The following is a 27,000-nucleotide window of genomic DNA, read 5'->3' as shown; positions in this document are numbered from 1 at the left end:
CACTCTCTCTCTCACTCTTTGTTAAAATTCAGACTCAGCAACAAACAGTTTATGTTGAAGTAAGAAAAGCTCCGAGTGCTGGGAGATGTCTGTTTGGTTAAGAGATCTGTTGGAACAACAAGATGTGAGAAGCAGAAACAAAAGATGTCTTTTTTGTTTGTAGAGTGCGACTGACTCCAGTAATGATAAAACATTTATAATCTAGTACTAGATTAAACCAGTCGGCTATGAGAGGCAGACTAAACACACTGGCCAAACTGTGAACTTTGAACAATGAAGGATTAGGATAGAAATCAAATATAACTGTGAATCCATGGTTTTAAAGGAAAAGTTTAAACCAAAAATGAATATTTGTTTATAACTCACCCGCCACCCTCATGTTGAAATTTTTGTGTGTAACAAAAAAGTATAAATCTCAAGATCCAATAATGACAATAACACACCATAATAGTAGTCTATAATTTATTTTATTTTATTTTTAATTTTTTTAAGACTACCAAATTCAAGGCCCAAAAAGGTAGTAAGGACATCATAAAATAGTTTATGTGTCACCGGTGGTTTAACCTTAATTCTATGAAGCTACGAAAACACTTTTTGTGCGCACAAATTCAATACTTAGTTTTTATCTAAAATGCATCAGATGTGTTAAAGACATTTACCCTAACCCAACAAAATTATAAATATCTTACCTTTTTGGGGGATTTAAGATGGGTTTGAGGCTAACCTAAATTTAAGAGGTTATTTACAGTAATTTTTAAGAATCTTTTTTTTTTAATACTTATTGAGCTGTTTTTGTCAAGGAAAAAGCAAAGACTTCTTAAGACTTGTTTTCAGGTATCCAAAATATTCCTAATTTTTATATTAAGTAATATATATATATATATATATATTTTTTCAATAGAGCATAGCCTACAGTCAAGATTTCAGTCTTTGGTCATAAAGTGTCATTTTATTGCAAGAGCTACACATACTGTAGATTATTTATAATGACAATTTTAAAGCTAAAAACATTCTTAAGACTTTCCAGGTATCCGAAATATTTAAAACTTTTACCTTAAGTTAGAAAACAAGAAAAAAACAAAGTAGTACAAAATAATTTAATCTTAATGTAGTCTGTTTTTGTTCAATATAAAGTATAATTTTATTGCAAGAGCTATGTACAGATTTTTTTTTAGGTGAACTGTATTGTTAAAGTTAATCAAGCTAAAAGTACAGAATTCCTTCGATTTACACATTCTGACTTCAGCCTGTTTTTATCTACTTTGCATCTTCTCTTTTCCCTGATGGCTATCTGTGCCCCTTTCTCTCTGTCTCTCACTATTCACTGCGTTGGTGCACAGGAAGCTTGTCTGTAATACTAACTCTGTGTGCCTTCTGAACAGACAGACTACGCTCTGCTCCTGAGGTTTAGTCTTGTCAACACTTTCCAAAGATAACACCCCGGACCTCACCGCCAGGCTGAGGCCCCGCAGTGCAGCCCTCATATGTCCAAACATAACCATGCAGGTCTGAGATCAGTGATGTTTAATATACGAGAGGCCTGCAGATTGCTTAAAATACGACCCTGTTCTGGCTGCACTGATATAGAAGGGATTGAAGACTGTGTATGCAAGAAAAAAAGCTTAAATAAGCACTTCAAGTAGTTTCATTGAACCCACACGGTATATGTTGATATGTTCTTTTTTTAGTAAATCGATGTGGCTCCCACTCAAATGCTCCAGAATTGTATATCAAGGAAATTGGAGCAACCTTCTCAAGAATTTCCTCCTTGGTCTTTATGAAGAGCTGAACTCCAGATGAAAGAAAAGTCTGAGAAAGATCACCATCCTGGTTTGCTTTAGAAGGTAAATTGAGATTTCCAGGAAACAAAGCTAGGCAGGCGCAGTATTCAGAGAAGTAATGAGAAATCTGCCGTGGAAGTATGCGGGATCGCACACCGCATGACGCCTGTGCTAGAGAACATTCCTTGTGCTTTCATTTAGGTTCTTGCTTCCTGAAAGCCCATCTTTTCACTCAGTGAGGTTGCTGGGAAAGAGGGGGACATTCAAACTGGTTTTGAAAGCTACAGGGTCTCCAAGTTAATGTAAAAGTTAGGCTATAAAATGTCACCGGTGTGAGTGAGTCTGAAGGCTTCTGGGAGTAAGACAGACAACAGATGAAAAATCATTCTTCGGGGTCAGGAACTTTCCACAGGACACGTGAAGTCGAATTCCACTTTACAAGCTTTGGCTGCTGCACCCCAGAAATCTTCATCTTGAGATTCAAGCCATTCACAAAAATAGGTCTCATTTCGGAAATAAAAGGTGTTTTCCGGTAGCCTGGTAATACCAGACTCTGCTACTTCACTTTGCTTCGTAGACAGAGTCTGGAATGGCATAATAGAGAAGTGTTTTCTCTCTCGCTAGGGGGCGCTTGTCTGAAGTTTAAAATCATTGGCTACCCGTAAGCCAATCAGATACGTTTAGTTAGACGTATGTTATGCGCCTGTACAGCCGCATCGAAGCACAGACATCATGCATCGAACTCAAATCTATGATTGAACTTCCACTTTAAACCTGTTGTTAAACACTCTTCTTGTTCTGGCTTCAGTTTGAAAAAGAGTTGAATGTTCTCCATAACAGAGCGAATTGCATCCCGTGTCTCGTTTCCCATTTCCGCGGTCGTTTCGGTTTTCGATTTCTCTAACCTACTATGTAAAACTCGGCGCTTAGCATCTACGTCGCGCCTCTCAGCCCGCCCTCTGTTCGTTGATTGGCCCGGCTGTTTCCAGACCGGTGGCAAACAGAAAGCTCTGACGCTGTATCAGACTGAGTACAGAAGCGAAATGAAATTGAGCGGAAGTTAGGAAGTCTGACGTAGTCAGGCTAGTTTTCCGGAGAACCTGGACCAGAAATATAAGCTTAAATCAAAAGCTGCATTCACACAGTAGCACAATTTGGATGTCAATTCTGTTTTAGAAGGATTAATATAGTTACATTCACACACACTTTTTTTAATCCATAAATATAATTACATTTTAGGGAAGTGTACCATATGATGTATTAAAACTAGGGCTGGTAATTTAATTTAAAAGATTTGAGTTTTTTCTCATATTTACACCATATAGTCATATATAAAGAACCATTTACTTCACTCCTGAATGAATCAGCCATTTGAACAAATCAAATGAATAGATGACTCGATGACTTAATCATTAAGACATTAACCACCTACTGGCAGTTTTAGTTTATTATTTAGCGTATCATTTCATTAAAGAAATTATTTCATAATTCCATAGTAATGATAATAAAATGTTATAGTTTTATCCAATCATAAATGACAACTCTGTCATCATTTACTCACCCTCATGGTCCAAAAGAGTACATCTAATACATTTTTATATAATAGGGATGTTTATAATGGAGGAGGTCTATCCAATACTGTATATGACTGAAAATGCATTTCAATGTATTTTTTATTTTAATAAATAAAAAAATGCAGTTAATTAATTGCTGTTGCAAGAAATGAAAGGTATGAACAGTACAATTTGAGAGTCACACCTGTTCAATCTGACTGTGTGAACAAATCCAAAGACCTTTATGCTGCAAATACCAGTGTTAGGCATTTGCTCTGAACTAGCAACTTTGAGCATCTTCTCTTAATAGGAATCGCATCAGCTACCCTGCTAAATCATCAGCCAAGTCTGAATTTTAAGAGCTGCTATAAATGGCACGATAAAAATACAGTCCATATTTTAATCTTAGAATGTGAACCGCTCACATTTCAGTAGATGCACAAAAATAATCCAGACTTCTTTTCATCTACATCCCCCGCACAAGCGCCAATGTCATGAGCGGCGGCCAAAACTCACACCGGCCCAGTCTGCATCTCTTTTCAGCCACTGTGGGATATTCTCAAAGCTCTTTAACATGATCAACTCTATTCAGAGAGTCCAGGTCTCCTCGAAAAAAGCGAGGGAGCACAGGAGCAAGAAAGCGCTTACAGTGTTCACAGGACATGAGATCGTTTCTTGGGACCATCAATCAGGACGGGGTTGACAGGAGGGGTCCACCCCCTCCATCAGAGGCAGTCTGAGGGGGGTTCGGTGGGGTCAGTGTGGAATGACAGCATGTCCCTCTGCTGGTCAATGGGACAATGGAGGAGCACCCAGCTCTCCCAGAGACCACAGTGCACAGCAAAGCTCTTTCATCAGCACAACACCCCCAGCCCACATTCAGCATGATATAAGAAAGCCTTCAAACACACTCGGATGTGTTCCAGGACCCCTGGAGAGAGAAACTGTGTGTGTGTGGGATAGTTTCGCCTATTTGAAACAGTGTAAATGTGAGTTTTTTTTGTGAATGTGGGCAGCTCCGGTTGTGTGTTCACAGTGTGTGTGTGCACTTTGAATGGGTTAAATGAATTCTAAGTATGGGTCACCACACTTGGCTGTATGTAATGTCACTTTTCACTTTTTAAAACATTTTATTTTATGATTTTCAACTATTCTTATTTTATTGTTATAATGTTTGTCCATGTTTGGATGGGATGGAATGATCAATGAATGGATCGATGGATGGATGGATGGATTTTTCCCCCTCATTTAAAACCATTCATCATAGAATATGTACATAGTATGTTCATAAGGTAAGTTCCTGGTACAAATGGTCCAGGTAATTTTGGTGGAAACGCGGCATACGTTCACTGTGAGCATGACAAACTGGGTTGCAGGACCCTCTGTGATTGTTTATATGCTTGAGTGTCTGCCTGTGAGTATGTATGTATGTATGTATGTGTGTGTGTGTGTGTGTGTGTGTGTGTGCGTGCATGCGTGTGTGTGTGTGTTTGTTTCACATTCTCTCCACAGCACTTTCTGTTAAGTTACAAGGCAGTGTTTGGAGGTGAAAGGGTATAACCTTAAAGGATCATGGCTGTCATTCAGAGAAGATCCACCTGTGACTTCTGACAAAAAAGCAAAAAAAGAGTAGGCTAAACAATTTTTTCTATACAAAAAAAAAGAAACCAACCAAGCCATCCTAGGCTTGAAGTCAGAGTAATGTAATCTCCATATGCAATACTAAATGTTAAAATCAGTGGTGAAGGTACTGAAGATAAACACATTTTTGGAGCCTGGTCTCATGAAAATGTGTATAAATAGTACAGCAAATAAAAACAAAAACTTGCATCTACCCCACAACCCTAATCCTACCATTTCCATAGCACATGCATGCCAAAGTCCATTTTTGCATATCAATACCATGAGTTTTCGTTTTTATTTGGCATACTATTTATACACACTTTCATGAGATCGTGTTGATATTTGCCTGATACAACGAGGAAAATGTAAGTTGTAATGTTTATTTTCATCATGCATTATTTTTTTATTTTATAATGCATATACAATAAATTATAAATAATAATATATAAATCATTATTTATGCTATTCAAAGTTTCAGCCTAAATTTATTCTGTAATACTATCCTCTCTAACACTAATAGATTAAACTTGTGCAGTATATGTTGTACTTTTTGCATAAATGTGTGCATGCTTATTATTATTATTATTATTATCATTATTAGTTAATGGATTCTTTATTGATTCTTTGTTTATATGTTCAACTCATATTTTATCCCAAAAGGAAGAAAAAAAATATATATATATTTTACATCAGTCAATTCCCTTTTAGTGTCTCCCCTGTAGTCTGAGTACTGCCATTTGTTGATGCTAAATTTGACATCAAAATGAACACCACAGTACATTTACAAGAAAAACATTCCTCATTTTTGCACATTCATTACTTCAGTGTATAAGGCTGACAAAAACAGTCAAAACAGCTCCTGCCACATGTCGACGGCACAGCACCTGCCTGCCAACAAAACCTCAGGCCTCCCTGCGAGTCTTCAGACGTGGACACTGTGGCCTGAGACACATGGCTCAAAGATTCAGACATGCTATTTTAAGAGGCTCTGCAGATCCTACAGCAGCTGACTACAGAAAGGTCACCAGCGGTCTCTTTCATCTCTCACTCTTTTCTGTCTGTCCTGCATTCTGACACAACAAACATTGTGAGGAAATTCCATTCATGTATGTTGTTTGAAATGAATTTAATTTTAAATTGATTTATCTTAATTCCATTGAAATCGGTCACTCTTGACGTCACGTAGATCATGTCTGATGAATTGGGATCTCGCTTAGAGGCAGTCTCTGGGTTCCCGGAGGGGACGGGGAGTTGAAGACGGGCCAGTCTTGGATCACACTCAACTTCCTCTCTCGCTAGTGAGCAGCTGTGGGCAGTTTGAGAGTGCGATCAAACGTACTACTCATGCACCCTCTGCCCGAACGCAGGTAAATGTTGCACACACGCAGACCCCGCTTCGGACCGGTACGAGATGCCACGGCTAGGTCCCTGCGTTCCTCTTCACTGCCCCACTACGGGTATGTCAATGGTCCCATTGGGGTCACTTGTACGGTATTTGGGAGCCTGGCTAGCCCTGGCTCCTTCAGACCATCAGACTCGGTTATGTGATTCAGTTTGCCTAACTTCCACCAAGTTCAGGGGTATCCACTTCAATTCAGTGAAGGCTGCAGATGCTGTTGTCTTGCTTGCAGAGATCGCAGTCCTACTGGCGAAGGATGCGATAGAGCCGGTCCCTCCAGTCGATATGAAGACAGGGTTTTACAGCCCTTACTTCACTGTACCCAAGACAGGCGATGGGTTACGACCAACCTTGGATCTGCACGTTTTAAACTGAGCCCTTCACGAGCTACCATTCAAGATGCTCACGCAGAAGCTCATCTTCGGGTGCATCCATCCCCAAGACTGGTTTGCAGCGATTGACCTGAAGGACAAATACTTTCATGTTTCAACCCTTCTGCGCCAAAGACCCTTTGGGCTGTCCCTGTCACCTCGTGTTTTCACGAAAGTTGCGGCAACTAATCATACTAATCATTTTTATTTATTTATTTTTTAATGCAAGGGATTGATCCATGACATACAGTAATACTCCCACACTCCTAAACACTTGAAATGAGCCTAAATGGCAAATGTATTATTCATTAAAAAAAATATACGTATAGTTTAATGTGTATTATATTACATTTATGGTTATAATGTAATGTTTGTTCACACTGCTTCCAGCTCAAAACACAGTTTAGAAACCCAAAGTTGTGCTGCGTCGCATCAAATGTAGGAAATATCACTGATTATAATCAATACGTTCTACTGTTTTTTTTTTTTGTTGTTTTTTTTTTGTTTTTTGCTCACGTCCTGTGTAGAAACGGTAGCATAATAATCACTTTCACACCAAATATATTTTAAAACAAGAGACCAGAGACCATTTAGACAAATGTTTCACATGCTGAGAATGCTAACCTAACATACAGTATAAGTATATAAACCGTAAATGTTTAAGAATCACTAAGGCTACCTCTGGGTGATTCATGATCAGGCAGATCTTGAACCACACGCTCATGCCAGAAAAACACCAAAATGCATCATTTGACTTTTCGGAGATCATCTACTCTTCCCTGTGGATTACCTCTTACCTACTTACTGTACAATCTGAATTTCTGTGTATGAGCACATTAAAGAACAAAGACGCAGCCAGATAATTTCCATAATGATCAGTGCAATCTATCAAGAGCAGCGTGAATTACCACCTGCTTTAAGACATGCTTTTTATTGCCATTAAATAATGGCACAAATACCAGTAATTTGACGAGCGCAAATGTTAGTAAATCGTAAATTTGTGTAATTCATTTTTAACCTTTCCACCCCTTAATTTTGTGTCTGAAAGGAAAACTCCTACAAATGCATATTCAATCATTTCAGACGCAAAAATAACAATGTCTATGCCTTTTAAATCCAAATTCTTCACTGCGCGTTTTCAGTAAATCCTGATAGTACTATTTTAACGCCAGAAGACAGTTTGCGCTGGCACAAGCTGTTGGTAAATAAGGCCCTTACAGTCATAGAAGACAGCTGTCCATGTGGGCAGTAGGAAGTGAGACAGCTCCCAAGGTTTCGACTGAAAAAAAGTGGAGGTTTAAGCTTAATGATTTCTTCACGGTGAAGAGGAGAGTTGAAACAGTTGTTGCAGTGGTAAGCAGCCAGGGCCGGAAGATGCTATCTGAGAAACTGCAATTCAGTCTCTATCTTCAGCTGGTGAACTCAATGCCACAGGCGTTACCCACAACAAGGTCAATAAGTTCAGTTTGGGGAGTCAGTACTGAGAACTGACATTGACGTTAAACAAGATTAGATATATTCCTCTTTTCTAAAGAAGAATCTTTTGCACATTTGTAAGGAGGGTTTCTTATTGGCACATTTTAACAGATAAGAGAGAAGACACTGGAAATCATAGGTGAGAAGGGAAATGGGACAGGACACTTGCTGGAAGCAAATTACTGGATGTCTCCCACATGAGCACAACAGCTTGGTGTGTCTGGAAACTGAAAACCCAATGTGACAAATCATTTCTGACGGGCACTACACAAGCTGTACATATGTTTAGTATGTGTGTCTGGGTGGAGGTGAGGGGGTCGTTACTGTCACCCTGCAGTATGAAAGCAACACACGGCACAAGGCAGAGCGCCCACAGGTTAGTTTAACACAGACACAGCCCAGACCTGCTTTATGACCCACTCCTGAATTACACTCTTTCGGGCTTCACATTTAATCTGGATCAAAAGTATTTTTATTTCAGTAGGAGCTTGACCAGTTCAGTTGCTAATCTTTATTGTTGCATTGGAAAGAGTAGTTTGAAATATATCCTCTCTGAATAATTATAGGGAAATACTTTTAGAGCTTGGGTGAACTTACTTTTTAAGGAAACCGAAAATGTTACACTGCCAAAAAAAAAAAAAAGGAAAAAATAAAAATCTTGTTTTTTTTTTTTTTACATTTGACAATGACATCTATAAGTACTCATCAACATGTGTCCAAAATCATTTTTTTTTTAAGTGGAACACTTGATATGCAATAACATTCCATAACATTTCAAGTTGTTGTCAAAAGAAAAAAAAAAATATACAGTAAGGTATAATACAGTTTATGCACACTATTTTGGTACCATATTGTTGTTGTTTTTTTGGCCAAAGAATATATACTTTTCTATTTATTAGTATTGGCCAACCTTGTATATTTAATTACTAATGCTAACAATTTCATTATTTTTACATTTTAAATGTCACACACATTTATAGTCACACAAAAAACTTTAACCATATTAATAAAAGAGTATCAACTTCAATATATATATATATATATATATATATATATATATATATATATATATATATAATACAGTATTATATATATATATATATATATATATATATATATATAATACAGTATTATACAGTATATTATATTGCTTTGATGCTGATAATGAATTCATTTGTGGCATTTGAAATACTGAATTTAGATTTTAATGTTTTTTTTTTTCTTCTTCTTTTTTTAATGACAAAATAATGTAAAATTTTAATAGCAGCCATATACTGGCTTATATTTAATGGACAATTATTGGCTTATCAGCTAAAAAGATAAATACTGGTGCATTTTATTCATAAAAATATCATAAAAGTAGTCCTATATTTGAAGTATTCTGAAGCTATGCAATTGTAAAGAGCACAAACAAAACATTTATTGACAGCAAAGCAATGTTTAGCTGAGGTGAAGATTACCAGTGAAAAATGATGGAAATTTCAGGCTGTTCATCACACAAAACTATCATATGACTTTAGTAGAATTGAAATATAGTGTTGTTTTAGGGACAAGAACTTCTGTTTTCTGTTTTGTTGTTGTTTGTTAGTTTTTGTTTGTTTTTTGTTTGTTTGTTTGTTTGTTGTTAAACCCTTTTTTTATTTGGTAAAAGCTGTGAAATTATTCTACAAAAATAAGTTTAGTGTTCAATGTAAAAATTTACAGTATACAGGTTTGAAATAACAAAAGTGATTTTTTTTTTTTTAAGTCTCATTTTTGTGTGAACTATTAATGTAAGGTGTCTTTTTACAGCCATATCCCTGGGATTTCTCAAGGCTCAGTGAAATGGAATGATAGAACATCTGTTCAGAGGCTGTGAAGCTCAATTTTTTTATGTTTGACAAAAGATCTTTACTGTAATGTCTACTGAGTGACAATGTTTGTGTGACTGAGCTGTAGTTGTTCTGCTTTGATACTCTAAAAGCCACAAATCCATAAATATATGATGCGGATGTCAGTATTTCAAAATCGTTGTTTAAAAAATAACATCTTGTGGATTTGCCTCTCGGTACCAAACTCTAGCGTGGAAAAGAAAAGTTTAAAATGATGATGCCACTCTGGCCAATTTTGGTAAACAGTGATAGTGTGCATTTTACCATTGTTTACTTTAACAAACAAAAGAATTATGGCTACACTGAATAAAAAGTGTATTGTAACTTGACTTAGAAAACATTTTTATGTCCATAATGTATCCTGTCTTACCACAACCACAATATAAAACAACACAACAGATCCATGACCACAATGAAAAAACACTTGCTACATTGGCTAAGTGATGAGAAATGGTTTGCCTCAGGCGTCTGTTTCATCTCCAATTCATGCTGACAGTTCAGTCATTATTCAATGTATGCAAACATGCTCTTTTAAAACTTCTTCTGTCAAGTCATACAAATGACGCTTTCTATAAGTTTTTAGATTAGTTCACCAAAAAATTTAAATTCTGTCATCTAACTGTGTATCTTCCATGAAACACAAAAGGATTAAGAGGATGCTAAGCCATATAAAAGATTGTAACAGTAGTCCATACAACTGGTACCATATATTACAGATAAAGTATTGTGAATCATTAATAAGAATCATTCTGTATTTTTTAATCAACTAAGGAAGCACAATTTTAAAATTCTTGTCCGTCAACCAATACATTTCAGATATTAAAATTCTATACTATTTTGTCTAAATAAATAAGAAATTTATTTAGACAAAATAGTGTAATTTAATTAAGAAAACAACATAAATCAATTGTACCATATATATATATATATATATATATATATATATATATATATATATATATATATATATAAAATGTACATTATAAAAACTGGATATGCAATGCATGAATCTGGTTGAAAACTAAATGTAGACAATAACAAATATAGTTCTTGAAAGAATAACCTGTTTATGAAACTGTCATTGATATTTTTTTATGAAAAATAACTAACATTTTTGTCTGCACTTTAGTGATAATATGGTTGTAGGACACTTGGCATTTATGCAAAAAAAATCACTTGAATTATACTTTAATAGTACTTTTGTGTCCTTTATTAAGAAATACTGAGCCACCATTCATTAAAACTCCAATGATCTACAAAGTAAGTAAATGATACAGGTTTGGAATGAAATAATGACAGAATTTTCTTCTTTGGGTGAACTAATCCTTTAAAATGTAAACTAGTGGCAACAAAACAGGATTTTTCCCAATGAAATAGAAACAGGCTCTTTGCTTCCTCAAGTACTGTGGTACAAAGTAAAGCGATGGGCTCTCATGATACCTTTATTGCTTGTGGATCCGTGCGGGGAGCAATGAAGTGATTTCTGAACAATGACCCGGCAGATTAAATGTGTCTCTTATCCATCATTCTCACAGGGCTGGGGCCTTTCTACACCCACCATCCTTTTCTTCACACTAGTGAGAGCTAACAAAGCTTTCTCAATTTTCTGCCACTTGGGCGACACCAAGAAAATTTTCAAAAGCAGGGGTGGGAAGAGGAGGGGTCCCCTACACAGGAAAGGCCTTTATGAAGACCGAGTGCTTATACCACACTCAAAAACAGAAGAGTAAGAACAGATAGAGAGATTGTGTGTGTCAGCTTCAATAGGTTACTGATCTTACAGCCATGAGAACACGATACAAGACACCTTTGTCTGGGCGCAGAAGGGCGTGCTGATTCACAGACTTATATTCATGACCTAAAGAAAACGAAAAACCGATTCTAATACGATTCTAAACAACTTCGATGCCATTTTCAAGAAAAAGCTTTACTTAATGGTCTAAATGTCATGTGGTGTAACCATCAATAAAATGTAATAATAAACTGTCATTAAAATGTAAATACTTATGAGTATATAGTACATATCATTCTTTGCAATAAAGTTTTTAAATATATTTTTCAAGGTAAATGCATTTTCATGTGCTTTTGGGGAGTCACATGTGACATTTTACAACCTGAACTACCCCTGTTTTGTCATAAAACAAAAGTATATACATTTTATTCAGATATACCCCTCTGCATTTTTTATTTATGTCAGTGTTTATTTAATATTATTTTTATATCATTGTAGTATATATTAATATTTTAAATTAGCTTATATTTTCATACATTCAGTTTTCATTAGAAATTTTCATTAGAATTTTAGTTTAAGTTTCAGTATTTTTTTTATTTCCCTTACGTATTTTTGTCATTTTTTATATTTCTTTTTAGCGTTCATTTCTTTTTGTTTTAGTATTTTTGTACTTCAACATACTTATTTCAGTTTTAAATTTTGTTAGAAGTTGTGTATTCTATTTTCTTTGTAGTTGTTGTTGTTTGTCCAGTTTTCATCAATTTTCTTTCTAAACAATTTTCTATTTTATGTTAGCTTCAATTTATCTACCCAAAAAAATGTTTAAAAATGGCATTGTAGTTTCTTTGTTTCTTGTTTGTTAATTTAATTTTTTTTTTTTTATGCTTAAGATTTTATTTTTAAAAAATCTAAATAATTTTATATTTTATTTTAGGGTCAACTTTTTAGCTTTAGTTAATGATAATAACAGTAATTCATGCCCAAAAACACACACACTCACAAAAATAAATAAATCAATCAATCAATCAAATTTACTTTTACTTTAGAAATTACTAATCATACTAAACATACTAATCACAGAAGACTAGCTTTCAAGTGACTGTACATTATGTATTTAATGCATATTTAAGTATTTTTGAGTACAAAAAGAAAGTAAAAAATAAAAATAAAAAAGGTCGTCACTGATTCATCTAATTTGTCTTTGTCACCACATCCCGAAATAATTTTTCATTTTATATTTAACTGTGCCAATATAGACTGAGATTGTGAAGGTGACTGACGCATTTCAGCTCTAAGTATAAACTCAGACCAATTACATCAAGCCTAAAATCAGCAGCCTGACCTTCAACACAACCATTTCTGATAAATGGACACCCAATGGCTGAGTAATGGCTACAGTGTAGCCCACCGCCTTACACCACTGCCTGATTCGTGTCAGTAGTGTCATCATAAAGTTACTCATGCCAAGTTAGAATTTTCAAAAAGAGTTTAAAAATGGAAGTCAGAAATATTGCAGTGTGATTATTCATAATTCTTTGTTTCTTCACCTTAGGTTAAGATCATTTATTTCACATTTGTTTAAATAAGAACTATTCATTTTGGTTTTCTAAAGTTGTTAAATAATTTTTCAAGAACTTTTTATTCTTTGTGTTATTTTGCTGTATGTTCTTTGGTGTGAAAAGGCCTTTACTGTTTGAGTGTAGCCCAGCCTTTGAGAGATAAATGAAGGCAATGCCTAGCGACCAAAGCAAAGGAGAATTTTCTCATTCTATCTTTCTGCCAAGACCCTTGGGCAAAGAATTTGTTTGGCTTGACAATGAAGCAACAGGAAATCAATAGAATTCTCCAATTATCTAAAGAAACCCATTGTGCTGCCTAAGCCAGGTATGGTTAACAGAGATCCAACTATCAACACCTCTATAATGATTCAAATATAACAGTTCATTGATTAATTCAAAAATACAATCATTTGTTTTTGAACATTCAGGTAAGACAGCTGCCACATGTGATGGCCATATGACCACCAGCACTGTGTCCAATGTGTTTTGGCCAAATGACAGTATTTTCATATTGTCTCCAGCTGCTGCGGAGTCTCTAATGTAGTGGCATTTCAACATTATTAATGTAAAGGAAGATTTGACTTCCCGTAAGAGGCTTGAAACGTTAGAGGGGGAATAAATTGCTGCAGAAAAGTATGTTAAAGTTAATTCAGCAAGTTGAGGATCTTTGAACAACTTTATGAGGAATCCAAGTTTTTGGGTTAATCGTGGAAAATGTGATTTCAAATGTCAGGATAATTAGGCTAATGCTGCAGCGGTGGGTGATTTTACCTTGGTGAACAGCCAACGACAAGATGTCTACACCTGTGAAAGCCCAGATAGGAATTGCTGTAATTGCTGTTCATTTATCATTTACTGGAACAGCAGAGGAATTTAAAAAGAACAAATAGCATTCGTCGTGTCATCAAAAACATTCAAAGTCGGCATTGCGATAAAGAGTCAGTGGAACATACGCTTTTTTTAAACACTGAACTTTGTAAAGTCAGAGTTTGAAAGAAAATAATACTTTTCTTCAGCAAAGGATGCATTCAATTATTCAAAAGTTTGTTTATTTACTAAGCACATATTTTGCATGACCATATTCTACATCATACATCCTTAATCCTACCCAATACCTAAACTTAAAAAATACCTTCTAACTATTAATGAGCATCAAATTAGGAGTTTACTGAGGCAAAAGTCATGGACATTAATTGGATATTAAAATAAAGTGTGAACAAATTAATAATGATTATCTGAGTACTCGATTAATCATCAGAATAATCAGCCGATTACTCAATTACCAAAATAATCATTGGTGACAGTCCTAATATTACCTTTTAAAAATGTTTCAACTTGAAATTTCCAATATAATATATAAAACGCATATATGATTTACTTTTTCAGATGATCAGTGAGGCCCTACATTATGACATTAATTCATTATGCCAAAACTCAGAAAAATTGAGACTTCCATTACAAGGATCTAATTTGACATTCATCAAGTGAAGGCTGGGAAACAGGCACTTTTGACCATTTCTAAAGCCTTTAATATCCTACTTCCTTCTTGGAATTGGGAATTGGACTTGAACTTCTAGCTCTATTTTTCTTGCAATTGTCTTTTTTAGGTCAGGGTCAGACAAAAAAGAATTACAATTAGCGTTAAGAAGGCTTAATGGGAGGATCTAAACTACCAGGCCTGAACTACAAGAAACTGAGGGAGAGAGAGAGAGAGAGAAGAAAAAAAAAAGAGTATGAGAACTTGAGTAAGAGAACGACAGAGAAAACATGAGATGGGATGGAGACCAGTGAGACAAACAGAGTCAGGTTACTGCTGAACGCTCAGATAAAAATACCTCCACGGATGAACATGTAGACAGTTTTAATCTTTTCCTCTTTTGAGCAGTGAGGGACGTAGAGGGGGTTACAATGGAAACCAGATGGTTTGGTGGAGATGCTGTGAATGTGTCTGGACAAATGCGTTTTTATGTGTGGATAGGCTGGGTATGTCATGTGTCTGTCATCGTTTAACTGTTTGTAAGTCTCTGTTTCCCATGTCTGCGCTCTCTGAAAGCACATAATCCAGCTATTGTTACACATGTTGAGGCTAGAAATCTGTGGTCATCAACCAGGCAGTCCAATCTTTAAAGACATTCACTTTCAAGTCACTTTCAAAAGGTCAGTTTAAGAGTAATAATAATAAAAAACACATATACACTAAAAAAGAATGAATGGCACTGGTCATTGGGTTTATGAAGTGTCGTCCTCTTTTAAAGGTTCCAGTTAGTTTATATGGGTATGTATGTGTGAAAATCACATTTAACAGCGCCTATAAGACCCAGTAAGGTCGAAAGCGACCTCTTATGCTGCGTTCACACCAAACGCGAATAGAGCGTCTGGCGTGAATGATTTCAATGTTAAGTCAATGTAAAGATGCGTTTACGCACGTCTGGAGGTCTCGCGGCGCGGTAGACGCGAATTCGCCTCATTCGCGCATCTAGCTACAGGAGATTCTGAGTTATGAAAAGGACCATTGCAAGCTGACAGCGACCGGCTTTTGTGATGGAAAATTGGCAGTAATACTCCCACCTTGCGCAGCTGTATCTGAGTGTCCCTGGGACATAAGTGCGGTCGGAGCACGTCTTCTCAACAGCTGGACATATAGTGAATAAAAAACGCTCTGCTCTGGACCCCGAAAATGTTAATCGACTTGTTTTCCTGTCCAATAAATTTGTAATGGCCCTAGCCTTTTTGCGCATTTCATTATGCCTGCCTAGTGCCGCCTAGCCTAAGTGTCGGTTACGTTCAATAAAAAACACACATGGCCTGTTCTTAAGTCCATTCAAAGTTTCATTTTTTTGAACAGTTGTTTGAAATGGATTGAATCATTATTTAAAATGATTTTTGAATTGCTTAAATCACAAATGCAGCCGGGTTGAAGCCTGCAGTGATGCTTTTCTTTTGTTATGGTAGGCTTCCCATCTGCATGTATATTTTTTCAAGAATGTTGCACTCCTGGTGCTGTTTGTTATTCTGCACAAAACTTAATGCCGATAAATAAGAAATATTGTTGTCTTTTGCGTTTCCAGCGCTCTCTTTTACGTTCATCCGTTATTTGACATTGAAAAAGGAAACGTCTTTTTTTTTAGACATGGAAAATCGATTTTACAATCGATTCAATGAACACTTATGTCTTAAAAATCGAAAATTCTTTTTTCACAAAAGTGACAGCCCTAGTCACAAGCCTCCCGGTTTTCATCCAAAACATCTCAAATTGTTTTCCAAAGACAAACAAAGCTTTAACGGGTTTGGAACAATATGGGGGTAAGTGATTAATGACAAAATTTTCATTTTGGGGTGGATTATCCCTTTAATTTCAATATTCATGGCACAGCGCTGTTTCAACATTTCACACCTGTTTGAACTAAATTGCGAGTGAAAAAGAAACAGGGGTTTACACTGAAATACGGTTTAACTGAATTCACCCTTTACACTTTGTTCTTTAGTACACACACACACACACACACACACACTTCCACATGTACATCCATCCATCTCAATGAAAAATATATTTTATCAACCCTAATCGCACACATACAGCATCCAGATGTCTATTCGGTGTGTTTACATCTGGAAGATGTCATTTTTAGAGAATATTCTCATTTGCAATACACCTCGGGAAAGTTCCCTGTCAGATGCTAGAATGATATTCAGCAGATGTTTTCATGGTTCATAATTTAAAATCCGCTCTTTTGAAGATGTTTATCAGATAGCAGTTAGCAATACACTATATCTCAGGGATAATGCGTTCTATAAAGACTTATGTGTACTTACTTGAAATCACTTCAATTAGTGAAACGATTCATTCTCGTTCCTGCAGTGAGAGTTCAGAGTTGGGTCAGAGTTACTGACTTCATCAGCTGTAGGATTCAGCTGTCTGGAAGTGAATATTTTTTAGCAGTCTGAGGCTGTCAGAAAACAGAAATCCAGCCCAGGCAGAGAAAGCATCAGTTATGAGGCTTCTGTATTCCCTCTTTACTTGAAGTGTATTTGACAAGTGTATTTTACTTATATGCATTTGACAATGCCAAGGATGTGAATCTGACTACAATAAGGAAAGTTTCTGAAAGATTGGACATGAATGCCTTTCATTATCTCTCATGCTTTAACATCTGGTGAGTGGAAACATTACCACAGAATTTATAGCTGATAATGACCCCAGAAGACATCTGTCCATGGTGACTACTGTTTCCTGTGGATTTTAAACTGTGGACAGCTATCTGCTGTATTTTTGCACATCATTTTGAGGAGAACATTGGGAAAAGATATGGAACAAGTTTTTTCAATACAAAAAAGGAAAAAAAAGAAGAAGAATTCAAGGCCTAGGAACTTCATTTGAGTGCTAAGACTAATAAGGCCTGATTCCTGGAAAAAATTACACTTGAAGACAAATTCTTCAGGTTTTTTCACAATTTCAATCTACCATCTCAAGCTCAAGACTCAACACAACCATACTTATATGACAATTCTGGAAAGAAAAACCAAAAATTTGAATAGCAAAGGAAAACTAAACAGAGCAATGCAACGTAATTAAAAAACAGTTAGGGCAACGACTGATCCAAGAATGGTGAACTCAGTTTAGGTCTTTAGATTGTGCCGATTTTTCCTGCTCTAACATTGTTTACTGCTTGGAAAAGCACTAGGAATTACAGAAAATTTACAACTCTGAGAGTCTGCTAACACACACAATTGTTTTCTTTAAGAGTGTTTCAAAGTGTCAAAAAATAAGCCAAAAGTGACACATTCATCATGTAAAGTTTTAAAGGATTATAAATCACAACTCAAAGTGAAAGCAGTTATTTCCACAACAGCTCATTTAAAGACACAAAAATCTATAAGAGCTTGTCAGTTGTAGGTTAGGCTGTTACTCTATGGTGTTCATGGGTCATTTCTTGAACGTCAGCCTGTCCTGACTGACCTCAGTATGTGTCCACAGTAAAAAAGCAGAAGTTCTGAAAGAGTATAGCGTGATGGTCATTTGGGGACGTGCACAAAGAGTGGGCGGATGAAGTGATCTCATTTGGTGCAATAACTGTAACTGTATGAAAGACGTAAGTGCTGATAAAATAATTGTAATGTTTCATTGTTAACAGAAGGAGGAATTCACTACAATTATTTGTGGCTTTTTATAGCATGTCTGTGTTGTGTTGTTTTTAAGAATTCGATTGATCAAAAGAATCTTGCAAATCCCCACAACAAAACAGAACAAAACAAAAAACAAAACAAAACAAAAAACAAAACAACAACAAACGTAATGGCACAAAACAAAACAAAAAAACATATACACATAAAAACATAATTAAGCAAAAAATTATGGTGCAAACAAAACAAAACCATCAAAACTATAATTATGTTTAAAATAATGTCACAAAAGAATATATAAATAAATAAATAAATAAATAAGAAGAAACAAAACATAATAAAAATTGAAACTAGATATATGATAGTTAATGCTACAAATATGGCCAAATAGAGACAAAAAGACATATTGTATATTATACAAGCATAAAAATTATATTAAAATATAGTTTGCACCTTTTATTTTTGGTGTAAACAATTATTTTGTGTCTCATTTATTAACTTTACATTTTATTAACTGAAAACATAGAACATCTAAATTTACCTCTCTTAATATTGACATCAACCATTGAGAAAAAAAACAGTAATGCACACATGTACTGTATCATACAAGGCATGGCGCATTCTATGGCTAAAGAAGGACTTACTCCACTGTATTCTGTACATTATACAAAACCCAGACCTAATTTAGTAATTTACTCTGGAAGCTCACAAAACCCAGGAAACAATTCCAACCTCCACTGACTTGTATGTCTATAATTTGGCCATAACCGCAATGTGCTTTTAAATATTACTCTTGGGTGGGGATTGGGGCAAGTTGCTAGTGAAAGTTTCCCGCTCAAGTCACCTCACAATCAGGTCTGTTTAGGGTTCTGCTTGTTACTAATGCCCCCAGAAGACCATTACCTAGATTTATTTCACATGTTTGAAAATTCATTACGTCTTTATTTGCAGTGAAGGCTAATGGTAATAAACGGAGACCAGTTTTATTGGGACCACACGTTGGCATCGTTGAGTTTAATCAGGAGTCTGGCCTCGTTTTCACATTATAGAGCCCTGACTCCCAGACACGTTGATTATGGCAAATCAGCGTCAAGATCTACACCGAGCCTGCAAACCTTAATAAACCATTAGCTCATCCGGCAGAAAAAAACCAAGTGCACCAGAGCTCAGGCTTTCCATCATCCCAACAAAAGCATCTCCTCTGCAGCCAAATGTTTGTGCGAGTAAATGACTGTGATTAAGGCATCTGGATTATGCCCCATCGGAAAGCCACGGTTTACTCGCAGGCAGCACGGGGGTTTCTGGGCTCTGAAAATTAGCCATCTGATGGTGATTGGTGCTTTTCACGACTGCTGCAGCAACCATGAGCTATGTTGTATACATTACCACACCGCTAAATCTCATTCCCATTGACCGCTGAGGTTCTCCGCAAACGCGCTAAATGACAGGCATTGCATATAAGAGCCTAAAAGACTCATCATTCATGTTTATGAATAAACAGATTATTTATATGCAACTTCCTCTGATGTTAACACTTGGACTTTTAAGTCACCACATTCAGGAAGTCCTGTTTAAATTTGGATGATCATATGGTTGCAATTTAAAAAAAAAAAAAAAAAAAAAAGGTAAATAACCGTTTTCATCGGTTGCGAAGTGCTGTTCACTAAACTCTAAGATTCTTTTTGTGTGCAGTATTTAGGCCCTAACCACACACAATCCAGTTTAATCAAATTCTGGCAAATGCACTGAAAAAGCCTAAGAGAAAGTACATTTTCTGTAAATTTTCCATTTTAAAAATGGCAGATGCAGTAAATGCAACATATGCATACAATAAGCTTAATGTTATCACCTGTTGGTGGAGATGCAACAAAAAGTTAGCATAATCATTCTTGATATGAACTGGTCTTTTTACACAAAACTATATCAGTCTGTTGGTATTACCATTGCTTTATTAACACCTGAAAAAAAGCAGGTGACAAAAGGAATTTAATTTCAAATAGAAATTAAATTTAAAGTACATTTAAAGTACATTTTGAAAAGCCGATTTAGGTGCTATACAGTCGTAGTAAAGTGTGCTAGATCACAGTAGTCTGCTGCAACGGAAACAAACTGCCAGTACACAAACTGTGCTATGCAAATCTCATTAAACATATTTAATGAGTGCATTTGAGATTATTTGCATAATACCCAAACAAACACTGTTGTCAGTGGGTATAATTCAAATTTAGTTAATTTGCAAAAAGTCAAATCTTCTCTAATGGTTTATCAAGATGCTGACTGTCACTCTACAGTAGTTTCAGATTTTATTAATTAGAAAGACAGATTTTACAGTTGTGTTCGTTTTACCATGGCATTTCCCACAGGAGAAAATTCATCTTTTCCCGCTTCAGAAGTACCAATGTCAAGATTCTTCATTTTAACATGAGGCACAATAAACTGGAACGGAGCCACAGATGCCAGGCTGCTAACTCAAATCAAATGTGGCCAGAGCTTTTTATTGGTCAAATTATGGGTGTGATGAGTGTATAAGCAGCGTTTGACTGTTACATAATCACTAATTGAAAGAACATAGACCCTGGACACCTTTTTCAACAAGATCTGCTTCCAGCTTACACAAAAAGAGTAATGATGAGAGCCAGGAACATATTTTCATCACACCAGAAGCCAAAATCTTGCAACTGCCTTTAAATTTTCAGAATGGGACCACTCACAAGGGATGCCCTATACATTTGGGGGTCCTTGGAACCAAAACTTTTTAAAAACCCTTGGTCAAGAACCCATTAGACTCACGCTAACACAGTTGACCCATGTAATTTCCCATAATAATAATAATGATAGACAGTCAAAACATTGAGGTCATAGAGCCCATAGTGGGCACAGCAGTAGCAAAACAGTCCTGTCATTTAATGAAGCGGTCAGCATGGACATGGAAATATAAATCAGGCTTAAATGCACAAGTGCAAAAGGTTTTGCTAATGAGCCCAGACAAGTGCAAGAAAATAGGTCTCATGGCGTTGTGTCATCAGGTCTGTTGACAGCCTACTCTGGTAAGTTGATTTATGACGGTGTGCTGTGTAAAGTCTTGCTATGAATAGCAGCAGCAAAGTGGTTTTGAGTTCATTCCTTTCATTAAACTCGAGATAAAGGGCCTCGAATGAGTGATCATGGCCACATGTCACTGAAGATGGGCAATGCTTATGGGAAATACATGCATCTACCCATACATGAAATTACTGTTACAAATAAATGTTTGCCAGAGACACTTTGGATTTTTATTTTTTATTTTTCCTGAATGCATTAAAATTGGTTTTAACCCTTAAAGTTCAAATGCAGTGACAAATTAAGGCTGTAATTGGAAGAAAACTTCCAAAATTGTTTCGGGACTTATTTTAGCATCGCCTCGGTGCATACTAGTTCTTTGATAAAGAATGTGTAAAAATTATGCCAAATGGATTAATTTAATCTTTGAATTTATTTTGAACGCAATATGCATCGGGTGTTTACACTAGTCTACCATACCAAATTTCAATCCAAAAGTGAAATTCCCAACAACAAAATCTAATATGATTTGAATACGTTCCACTTTAAACTATTTAAACATTAATGTGGATGAATAATTATAAATAATTAATAAATGAAAACAAATTTTCAATTAAGTAAACTGCTTCAAAAAGACAATAAATAGTGAATAAAAAGTGGCTGATAAATTCGGAAGTTGGACATTTAAAAACTAAGTTAACCACAAAGCATGATGTTTAAAATATTTTATTAACATTAATCTGTATTGTTATTGTTAACCAAATCTAAAACTATTTAAAAAAATGTCCTAAAATAATCAAATAAAATAAAACAAACAATTAAAAAATGAAATGTTGCATTGGCAACTAACTGAAATAAAATAGGTTTAAGTACTAAAATTAAATAAAAAACTGAAATAAAAATGAAGCTAATTAACTAACTAATTAAAAGAAAAAAAATCACAAAATGTCACTTAGACAAACTAAAAATAAAATGAAAACTGCAAATATACAACAAAACTCAAATTCAAAATAGTCGTCCTACTCTTTCACTAACACAAAAACTGAGAGACACATTAAGCCTGAAAAGCAGCAGCTGTCATCTTGGGTCATCCGCTTAGAGAGCGAGAGAGAGTCTTACCCAGCCCTTACCTCCCCCACACAGGACCCACCTTTGACCCAAATAGGCCTTCAATCACACAAGCACACAGCTGGTCAGAAAAGCGATCCCATCATTGCTACAAGGAATGCAGCGTGGTTTAGGACAGGTCCCGGGACAGAGGATAGAATGGCAGGAAAACATTCAACAACGGAGGCAAGGCAACATCTGCAGAGCATAGTGGTTCTCTTATCAAGCTGCTCTTTCCATACGGGTTTAAATCATAGATACGGAACATTGATTCCACAGAGACAAACAACGTAGTAATTCAAAGCACGTTATCAAGACACAAATCAACAAGCAAGCGCTCAGAGCAGTTGATAGGTGAAGCTTCTCGGAAGGGTTTGCTACAAGAGGCACTTGTGCTAAGCTGCTGCCCTCTTTCATGGTTCACAAATTGCGAGAGAACGAAAGGCAAAATGACTCGGGGTTGCAGGTGTCTGAGCAAGTCTGGTTCGTAAAATCTCTCTGAACAGATTCTCAGACCTTGCCAGGAGTTTCAGCAACTTTATTTTTGGACCAAAATACCCCTAGCAGAACAGCTTTGGAGTTTCCAAATGGTGCCGCCATCCATCAGGCACGCAGGATTGGCAAATTGAGCTGACCGTGAGAGATAACTGCACTTCTTTCATGGGGCAATTTTTGTCCCTGGTACCCTTAAATAACACTTTTGCGAAACGTACAAATTAAAATCTGACAGTTCTAAGCTTAATGGCTTTTGCAGGCTGACGGATATATTTTCCCCTGCAGTCTGGAGAGGGAAAACCGTACGAGCCACGTGTGCTTGGCTGCAGTGCAGCACGCCACAGACACACACTTGTCTTAAACACCGACTACCAGTTCCTGTAGACAACGGCAGTGAATCACTTAAACGTTTGACTGTCGGCATGAAGTCTGGTCCACATTGCGCATTATTCCAGCCAAGAACCGCCCGTTTAGACATGAAAAAGCCAGCTGACTAACATGTAAAGCAGCCAACCGCAGTGGTAGAGGATGTTTAAGGGTGGGTAAATATGAAATCAGATCATTTTAAAGGTTTAAAATAAAGGTGTGCTAGTATCTCAAAACAAAACTTTGAACTTTTTAAATATTTGATGTCATAAAATTTGAGCTCAGAATTTCAGTAACACTTTAAAATAAGGTTCCATTTGTTAACATTACTACATTAATACTACATTCCATTACTTAAATGACTACATTCCATTTGTTAACTAACTACGTACTGTACATTAGCTAACATGAACTAATAATGAAACATTATTGTAAAGCATTTGTTAATCTCAGTTCATAGTAATTAAACAAAAGTAAAACAGTTAACAAAGTTAACAAAGATTAATAGATTAATAAATATTGTAACAAAACTGTCTTTCCATCTATCTAGTTGGACTATTTCAATGCTCTCAATGCTCATGTCTTCCAGCACGTTCTATCAAACCGTAATCCAAAACAAGGCAGCACCATTACTATTTTCTAATGAGCCAAAAGAATGCACATCACACCTCTTTTTATCAATTTGCACTGGCAACCACCACTGGCTCTGCACCCCTTTATCTAAATTCATTATTTCAGACTCATGTGCCCTCTAGAAGCTTGCGTTCTGCAAGTGAACATCGTTTTATTGTGCCATCCCAAAGAAGCACAAAATCACTTTAACAGACTTTTAAATGAAATGTTCCCTTCTGGTGAAATGACCTGCACAACTCAATCCGAGCATCTTCAAGAATCGTCTGAAAACACATTTTATTTGATCCTCTAACTCTACCACTTTATATTCTAATTCTATTCTAAAAAAATAATAATAATAATCATCTTTTAGACTTGCACTCATTTATTGCTTGTTTTTGTAAAAAAAAAAAAAAAAAAAAAGAATTAAACAAATATTACAAATATTAAAGATTAAATAATAAATATATATACATTTCTGCATAAAAAAATTCAGTTATAAAATTATACAGTTTTTAACTCCACAAATGAATCAACACACAACAATAGCATACAATTGGATGCTGAGACATCACATCATCATTTGAATATCACAAATGTTGTGATATTCTAAAATTAACAACAACAAAAAAAAACACAACAGATGGAAGGAAATCCAGCTATTGTGGCAGCCTGGTAACTTGTAAAACATAACTTCCAAGCACACTGATAAAAGCCATTTTTATGTCCAGTGAGCATCAGACAGTCCATATACTATATGTTTTGTGGGTGTGCTGTCTGAGACTAAGAGTCCCATGGGTAACATAGGCATCTGAAGTTAGTTACATGAATACTACACTTCCAGAGAAACTACATGGTTTATATGCTTAATGGGTTTTGTGGGTGCTGTCTGTGACACTTAATCCTTCGTGATACAAAGATAGCCGTCCTGCTTCCACACACTGACACAGATGTTAATCTGGGATAAGGCTTACAGAGGTAATGAAGCCTGATTCTGTCAACAGGGTTTACGGACATAAGATAAACAACGAGATTGTGAAGAAATATACAGTAACTATACAAGATAATGTGCTACAGTTATTCTTTTTTAAAAATATATATATATATTCTGGCAGGAATATGTTACAATGGCATATTTGTGAATGTTTTTAAAACTAATCACACAGGCTATAAAAATAAAAAAAAAGCCTTCTATGTTTTAAAACTCCGATATACTAGACACAAGATGATATGTGTGTGTAAAGCACTTCCTTGGCATTCATATAAGTTGCTGCATTAGCTGTTTTACATCGATTATGAAATCAAGCATGGGATATATTTAAACTAGATCATAAACTTTGAGGCTTGAGGGCCTATTAGCAACAGGAAAACTTTACGATACAGTAAAAATCAAGCAGGGGCTTTGGTAGGTATAATTTACACATCTGTCATTCAACAAGCAACAAATGAGAAAATAATTCCTAAACAGTATAATGCAGCCAGAATCTGCTGACTGAGCAAGAATTTTTAAAGGGTGAAGACTGAGTACAACATGTTTTTCTCACCATTTATAGTTTATTTGAAGAGCAACGGCATCTTGTTACTCACCTATGCAGGCATGGACTCTGACAGAAAGCTGTGTTCTCAGGATAATACTGTACTTTTTTCCTCTCCTAAAGAAAAAAAAACACAAAACAAGAGATCATCATGCTGAAAATCTAATAAATGTTAAAAGATTTATAAAGCTATGTCTGACGATATGATATGGACAGTATATCCATATGATGGACCAAAGTGTGGTTTCTCTTTCCGAATACATTAATTTAGTGCACTTTTTAACTGTCAAACTGTTTTCTCAGTTCATTGATTAAAAATCCTGCAAATTCATATTCAAAGAAACAAATAAATCTTAATTCATTACATTACATTACATTACAACATTTAAGATACATACATGGACGAATAATTGCAACTTTGGTAAAAGTAGTCATGTGACTTACATGTTGTGATATTTAGGTGACTGCTTACATTTTTCTACATTTTAAACAAAAACAAAACAAAAGGCAAAACAACATGAAACAATACAAAACAAAATAAAGCAACACAAACAAAAAACCAAAAGCTAAAATGAAACAAAAAGCAAAACAAAACAAAAGCAACACAGTAAAAATACAAAATTAAAAAGTGAAACAAAACAAACAAAAACTAAACCAACCAGCAAAAGCAATAGAACGGATCCTATTAAGTCACCTGTAGAAAAAAAAAAAACATCCGTGCTTACAAATCATATTGTATATTGTTTTATTGAATGTTATTATGTGGTATAGGCCTACAGCAAAGTGTTTTAAGTGATGATCTATCAAGTGTAGTACGAGGTGGAATACTACGATTTAATAAGAAAAGTGTGCATCAAAATCTTGTTTAATTTGTGATAATCTTAGCACTTGATTGTTATTGTATAATAAACCTGGCATTGTGACTGATTCTAGATTAATTTGTTCCTCTTTTTTGAGTCATTTTGGATAAAAGATTCTTTCTAAATGCATATCCTAAATGTATAATAGTAAATATTATAAAAATAATAATAAAAATAATCTATTTTGAAGATTTTTTTTTTTTTTTTTAAGAAGACTATTTTGTGTGTGCGGATCATGGTCTCATAGACTACTGTGAAAAATAATGTTAAATAAGCAAAGGGGGCGGGGCCACAAATCTGTGAGTTTACAAATCTAAGGGAACAGACTGCGACAGCGTGTTCACGGATTATGAATTTGTGGGTACGGATTCAAAAACCGAAGGTACGGTTTACAAAACCTGAGCGCACAGATTGGAAAATCATGGGTATGGTTTATTAATCTGCAGGCAAGATTTGTTAAACCCAGGGAACAGTTTAAGAATTTGTAAGTACTGTACGAT

The 27,000-nt window shown here is 35.5% G+C and overlaps 1 protein-coding gene across 2 annotated transcripts in view; it reads right to left on the bottom strand.

The window, feature by feature from the left end:
* The window catches only part of fhod3b (formin homology 2 domain containing 3b), a 159,435-nt gene that overhangs the window by 106,366 nt on the left and 26,069 nt on the right, over positions 1 to 27,000 (bottom strand). For both annotated transcript variants that reach the window (XM_052578889.1, XM_052578888.1), the window contains exon 3: positions 25,693 to 25,757. In XM_052578889.1, coding sequence (XP_052434849.1) covers positions 25,693 to 25,757 — 65 coding nt within the window. The remainder of the gene's footprint in view (positions 1 to 25,692; positions 25,758 to 27,000) is intronic.

Source organism: Carassius gibelio, chromosome B16 (genome assembly GCF_023724105.1).
Source record: "Carassius gibelio isolate Cgi1373 ecotype wild population from Czech Republic chromosome B16, carGib1.2-hapl.c, whole genome shotgun sequence".
Classification (NCBI taxonomy): Eukaryota; Metazoa; Chordata; class Actinopteri; order Cypriniformes; family Cyprinidae; genus Carassius; species Carassius gibelio.
Note: the sequence above shows the minus strand (reverse complement) of the source record. Positions and strands in the feature narration are given on the sequence as shown.